The following is a 7,500-nucleotide window of genomic DNA, read 5'->3' as shown; positions in this document are numbered from 1 at the left end:
TGTGTGTATGATATGTGTGTGTGTGTATAATGTGTGTGTGTGTGTGTGTGTGTATGATATGTGTGTGTATGATGTGTGTGTGTATGATGTGTGTGTGTGTGTATGATATGTGTGTGTGTATGATGTGTGTGTGTGTGTGTATGATATGTGTGTGTATGATGTGTGTGTGTATGATGTGTGTGTATGTGTGTGTGTATGATGTGTGTGTGTGTATGATGTGTGTGTGTGTGTGTATGATATGTGTGTATGTATGATGTGTGTGTGTGTATGATGTGTGTGTGTGTGTGTATGATATGTGTGTGTATGATGTGTGTGTGTATGTGTGTATGGTGTGTGTGTGTGTGTGTGTGTGTGTATGATATGTGTGTGTATGATGTGTGTGTGTGTGTATGATATGTGTGTGTATGATGTGTGTGTGTATGATGTGTGTGTGTGTATGATATGTGTGTGTGTGTATGATGTGTGTGTGTGTGTGTGTGTATGATATGTGTGTGTGTGTGTATAATGTGTGTGTGTGTGTGTGTATGATGTGTGTGTGTATGATATGTGTGTGTATGATGTGTGTGTGTATGATGTGTGTGTGTGTATGATATGTGTGTGTGTATGATGTGTGTGTGTATGATATGTGTGTGTATGATGTGTGTGTGTGTATGATGTGTGTGTGTATGTGTGTATGGTGTGTGTGTGTGTGTGTGTGTATGATATGTGTGTGTATGATATGTGTGTGTGTATAATGTGTGTGTGTGTGTGTATGATGTGTGTGTGTGTATGATATGTGTGTGTATGATGTGTGTGTGTATGATGTGTGTGTGTGTGTGTATGATATGTGTGTGTGTATAATGTGTGTGTGTGTGTATGATGGTGCATAACAGTGATGTTCAGCCAAGATGTTTCTGTAATAGAGACAAAGTGAAACAGATGGTGGAAACAGATTTATGGGATGATTCTGGTCAGATGATGATCCTCTCAGCTCAGGGAGAACGCCACACTGCAGGACTGCGACTAGACAATAGTTTTATTTTTCAACATTCTATACAGATAAATAAAGCTCAAGGTCTGTGTTTCATTTTTTATTTTTTTATAAATGAAAGTCATAAGAATGCAGCCTGCACTGTGGGCCACAGACTCATTAAATCTCAATAACAAAGCAGAAACATCTAGAATCTGATGCTGTAACAAACAGCAAAAGATCAACACAACTTCAGGAAAAAATCACAAACACACTCTTAACTATTACACACACAATTATGTTTCAATTTTAGACTCGATACTCCACCAGAAGTGCACCTGAGAATCACCTGTACACTACACACCTCACCTGCACACTACACACCTCACCTGTACACTACACACCTGTACACTACACACCTCACCTGTACACTACACACCTGTACACTACACACCTGTACACTACACACCTGTACACTACACACCTCACCTGCACACTACACACCTCACCTGTACACTACACGCCTGTACACTACACACCTGTACACTACACACATGTACACTACACACCTCACCTGTACACTACACACCTGTACACTACACACCTGTACACTACACACCTGTACCCTTTACCTGTACACTACACACCTGTACCCTTCACCTGTACACTACACACCTGTACACTACACACCTGTACACTACACACCTGTACACTACACACCTCACCTGTACACTACACACCTGTACACTACACACCTGTACCCTTTACCTGTACACTACACACCTGTACCCTTCACCTGTACACTACACACCTGTACACTACACACCTGTACCCTTCACCTGTACACTACACACCTGTACACTACACACCTGTACCCTTCACCTGTACACTACACACCTGTACACTACACACCTGTACACTACACACCTGTACCCTTCACCTGTACACTACACACCTGTACACTACACACCTGTACACTACACACCTGTACCCTTCACCTGTACACTACACACCTGTACACTACACACCTGTACACTACACACCTGTACACTACACACCTGTACCCTTCACCTGTACACTACACACCTGTACACTACACACCTGTACACTACACACCTGTACCCTTCACCTGTACACTACACACCTGTACACTACACACCTGTACCCTTCACCTCTACACTACACACCTGTACACTACATCTAGTCAAATTGTGTTTAGCAGCAGAAAAAACTACTGGCTGAAGATGCAACTATCACTTCAGGAACAATAAAGGTTCCATTTTCTGTTTAAAAACTTTAGATTTAGGTTCGACTTTCACATTTACTTTTACGTTTAGAGTTTAGTATTTAAAGTTAGCATTTAGCTTTACAGGTACAGAGAATTATGTCCGGGTTTCTGGTTTAGCTTTAAGAGTTTAATATGTTAGGTGAAGAGTTTTAACTGTGTTTAGCAGCTAAAGGTAAGATGTTAAGCTTAAAACTGAGGTTTAGCAGTGTTAGGGTTTTAAGGTTAGGCTTTTTCAGAACATACTCTACACTCTGAAAGCAGCTTTAAATATATAAATAAACAGAAAGACAGAGAAGAAGCGTGAATGAGTAAAAAGCTGATGCACTGCTGACTGGAGCAATCTGACTCCCTGCTAATCCCAGATTTTATCAGATTCAGCACAAGTCGATAGTGAGATCTTTGTAGCATTGTCCTCTTTATCCCTCACAAGCGCTCAAGCAAGCAGCATCGATAAGGCCTGAGATCTCTCTGCACATATTTCAGAGCGGTTTTATGGCTTCAAGGAAAAGAACAGCGCCAGAGACGAGTTCAGAGGAACTGCAGATGCTCTCCAATCAATCACATAAACACTGGTGTAACATCTGCAGGAAGGCAACATTTAAGCTGCTAGCATTATTTTCTTCATGTACAGAGGAACGTACAGAGGAACGTACAGAGGAACGTACAGAGGAACGTAGGTGTTTCTCATGGTGTGACCTATAGCTGACTAATTGGATTACACTGATGAACTGGTGCATCGAAGTAACATGGACTTTCAGATAATTAGCAGTAAATAGCATTTTATTCAAATCTAATATGAGATCTTAGCAGCACTGACACTGGAGACATTGTCACCACATTATACACACACATTTCTCCTCATAGTAAAATACAGAAAACTAATATACATGAACAAGCTGTTACTATGGAAACGACAGTGTATAAGAGTGAGTACATTAATATAAATCTGATCTACAGTCACAGCTGCTGTTACAGAGAATTCATCCACCAATGAGAGCAGGATTCATCAGCCAAGTTAAAACACTTGTATCATAAGCTGAGGTTTGTATTGTACAGTATGTGTTAGAAAAGCCCAGTGTTTTGTTTAAGCCATGCAGCAAAATAAACCTGCTAAAGAGAGTCAGTAGAAGTCGAAAGAAATCTAACTCCATTAAATATTCAGCAGGAGAATTTATGATCTGTTCTCTGTAGCGTGACATGAAAGGCGCTGAACCTGAAAAGTGAATCGAGCAAAAGATCTATAGCATGGAGAACGAGCGCTGTGACTGACTGTGGGATCTGGACCTCCGTATAAAGGGTGAGAAATATTATCCACAAAACAGTGTCTGCCAAAAATCAATCACCTGAGACATGGCAGATGTTTGCTTCTTTCATTCTGCACTGGATTAACATTCAGCTACTGGATCAGCTTCTGTTTGTTGTTAGATACATTAGCATCATCACTACAGACATGTCTGAACATGTCATGAACACATTTGTGTGAAATGGTATTAATCATTAGAAATGATTCTACTTTTAATTTAATTACACATATCATCATTAGGGGGTCACGATGTCTTAATGGTTAGCACGTTCACCTCACACCTCCAGGGTTGGGGGTTCGAGTCCCATCTCCACCTTGTGTGTGTGGAGTTTGCATGTTCTCCCCGTGCCTCGGGGGTTTCCTCCGGGTACTCCGGTTTCCTCCCCGGTCCAAAGACATGCATGGTAGGTTGATTGACATCTCTGGAAAATTGTCCGTAGTGTGTGATTGTGTGAGTGAATGAGAGTGTGTGTGTGTGCCCTGTGATGGGTTGGCACTCCGTCCAGGGTGTATCCTGCCTTGATGCCCGATGACGCCTGAGATAGGCACAGGCTCCCCGTGACCCGAGGTAGTTCCAATAAGCGGTAGAAAATGAATGAACGAATGAATGTTATCATCACTTTAAAGTTTACAAGTAAATCTTATAAGTTTATCTCTTTTATCTCTAATCTTCCCGGACAGCATTTTTCACCTTTGTAGGAATTATGTATAAAAAAAAATCCATGCCAACAATATCTCCGAAACTAAGATAATTTATCACAATGTTGATATCATTATTTTCTCCTGCTTTTATCTTCCTCATTCCTCATCCTCACTCCGGTCTCTCCCTCTCTCCCCCCCTCCCCCCCCTCTCTCTTCCCTTTCTCCCTCTCTCCCTCTCTCCCTCTCCCTCCCTCTCTTACAGCAGTAAAGTAGATGAGCTGATCTGCAGCTGTTACAGTAGTTATTTATAAAAGCCTCCAATAAAATCAGGCTGTTTTAAATTTGTCAGCCTTTATATAACTCCACATCCTCTCGGCTCTCACACACTTCCTAAAGTAGGGTTTTTAATAATTAGAGTGCCAAAAGATTTGATTTGGACCACGCCTCCTTCACTGAGACTGATACACACAGGCCACGCCTCCTTCACTGAGACTGATACACACAGGCCACACCTCCTTCACTAAGACTGATACACACAGGCCACGCCTCCTTCACTGAGACTGATACACACAGGCCACACCTCCTTCACTAAGACTGACACACAGGCCACGCCTCCTACACTAAAACTGATACACACAGGCCACTCCTCCTACACTAAAACTGATACACACAGGCCACGCCTCCTTCACTAAGACTGATACACACAGGCCACGCCTCCTTCACTAAGACTGATACACACAGGCCACGCCTCCTTCACTAAAACTGATACACACAGGCCACGCCTCCTTCACTAAGACTGATACACACAGGCCACGCCTCCTTTACTGAGACTGATACACACAGGCCACACCTCCTTCACTGAGACTGAAACAAACATGCCACACCTCCTTCACTAAGACTGATACACACAGGCCACGCCTCCTACACTAAAACTGATACACACAGGCCACTCCTCCTACACTAAAACTGATACACACAGGCCACGCCTCCTTCACTAAGACTGATACACAGGCCACGCCTCCTTCACTAAGACTGATACACACAGGCCACGCCTCCTTCACTAAAACTGATACACACAGGCCACGCCTCCTTCACTAAGACTGATACACACAGGCCACGCCTCCTTCAATGTCTTTTTTTCATGTCACACACAAGAACATGTATGTGGGAGATCACCAGTCTGTGTGTGTGTGTGTGTGTGTGTGTGTGTGTGTGTGTGTGTGTGTGTATGGTTGGGGGTGGTCTAGCGGGGACTTACGTTTTGTGCAGCGCTGAGATCCAGGTGCTTGGCTCCATCCGATACAGCACTGCCCTCCACAGACATTTACCCTGCAATAACAGCCAGAGTCTCAGTGCCAACACACACACATATACACACACACACACAGATGATGTCTCACACTCACACACTCACACACACAAGTACTCATCACACACAAGTAAAGATTCACCACTGTTCCATGTTTTGGCCATTTGTTTATAACGCTTTATAACCTTTTCCAGACTGATAGATCTTAAATACTTTCTCTCATTTGTTCCCGAAATACTTTGGATCTCAACATGATGTGTAGCTTTTGAGGATCCTTTGGTCTACATCACTTTGTCAGTCAGGTCTTATTTAAGTGATTTAATGATAGTGAACAGATGTGGCAGTAATCAGGCCTGGGTGTGGCTAGAGACATTAAACTCAGGTGTGATAAACCACAGTTATGCTTTAACAGGGGGCAAATACTTTTTCACACAGGGCCACACTGTGGGTTTGGGTTTTGTTTTCCCTTAATAATAAAAACCTTCATGTGAAAACTGCATGTTGTGTTTATTTGTTATCTTTGACTAATATTTAAATTTGTTTGGTGATCTGAAACATTAAAGTGTGACAAATACACAAATAAAGGGGGCCAGGACTTTTTCGGGAAGGGGGCCAAGACTTTTTCACACCACTGTACTGTATATATCCATTCACACAGAACGCTAAATCACAGCTCACACAGATCAGTTTGTTTAGGCTCTAATTTTCTGCTTCCTATTTGGACATGTGAGCTGTACATTAAACCCTACTTCATAAAGCTGCATAAACATCTTTGACTGCATGTTAGCAAGAATGATGTAAAAACCTATAATGGACTCGTCTAGTAAATACAATGGAGTTGTATGGAGTTGAACGCTGCACATGTGTATACATACACACACACACACACACTTTCATTACATACTTCTTTCAACACACGCCGTGTGTGTGTATGTGTGTGTGTATGTATGTATGTGTGTATGTATGTGTGTGTATGTGTGTGAAATATGAGCTTGTGGATGAGATCTAAGACACGTTCAAACAAGGCATAGGTACTTGGAAATACACACACACACACACACACACACACACACACATACTCACACACACACACACACACACACACACACCCATTGACCTCACTAGCTTTTCTCTCTGGAGATAAATGTGAGAGCCTCACTGGAATCCTATTCTAACCAAACACACACACACTCTCACACACACACGCACAGACACACACACAATAAAACACTACAAACACTAAAAAAGAAATATAAAATGTGAACAAAAAATTAAATTTTAAAGTTGTTGTAGTGACTTTTTGGGTTATTATTTGATCATTTAATGAATTTAATTATAAAGACATTTAAAGACTTTAAATATCACTTTAATAATGTTCACACACACACACACACACACACACACACACACACGTGTTTTTTTTTACCAACACATCTGAGATAAATGTGTACATTCCTTATTATTTTGTCTAGATAAATCCCCACCTTTACTCATTAGCTAGCTAGGTAATGCACAAATACATATATATTTAGTTATTAATTTAATATGATATTAATTTAATAAAGTTAAAATGTCAAATGTGATTAGAAATGTCTTTAATAACACATAACACTACATAACACATGAGCTAATGTCCACAAAGGCGCCAGTGATGTTAGAAGCTAGCGGTTGCTAAGTGTAATAAATGCACTTTTATTTGTTTCAAATGTTTAATAATTTTATGACACTTCTGAGTGAAATGAGGATGTTCCTGATAATATTGTCTCATTTTCACTGTGTCTTTCTATTTATATATAAAACACATACATGCTGTGTAGCTAAATCGGCAGGCTTAGTTACTAGCTTGCTAACGCTTAGTGTTAATGTTACCCTGTTGCCTAGCAACAGTGCCATCATGACTGCAACTACTTGAAAGTTGTCTGTTCGTTACTGTCGTTAGTGTTTGACATTCTGTTCTTCTTGTTCCCTCGTCTGTATCAGTAGATCACTACATAGTGGATGTAAAAGAC

General features: G+C 41.2%; 1 protein-coding gene across 3 annotated transcripts in view; it reads right to left on the bottom strand.

Moving 5' to 3' along the window:
* ltbp1 (latent transforming growth factor beta binding protein 1) overlaps positions 1 to 7,500 on the bottom strand; it is a 71,454-nt gene that overhangs the window by 61,119 nt on the left and 2,835 nt on the right. For all 3 annotated transcript variants that reach the window (XM_060878960.1, XM_060878961.1, XM_060878962.1), the window contains exon 2: positions 5,441 to 5,511. In XM_060878960.1, the coding sequence (XP_060734943.1) occupies positions 5,441 to 5,511 (71 nt within the window). The remainder of the gene's footprint in view (positions 1 to 5,440; positions 5,512 to 7,500) is intronic.

Source organism: Tachysurus vachellii, chromosome 10 (assembly GCF_030014155.1).
Source record: "Tachysurus vachellii isolate PV-2020 chromosome 10, HZAU_Pvac_v1, whole genome shotgun sequence".
Lineage (NCBI taxonomy): Eukaryota > Metazoa > Chordata > Actinopteri > Siluriformes > Bagridae > Tachysurus > Tachysurus vachellii.
Note: the sequence above shows the minus strand (reverse complement) of the source record. Positions and strands in the feature narration are given on the sequence as shown.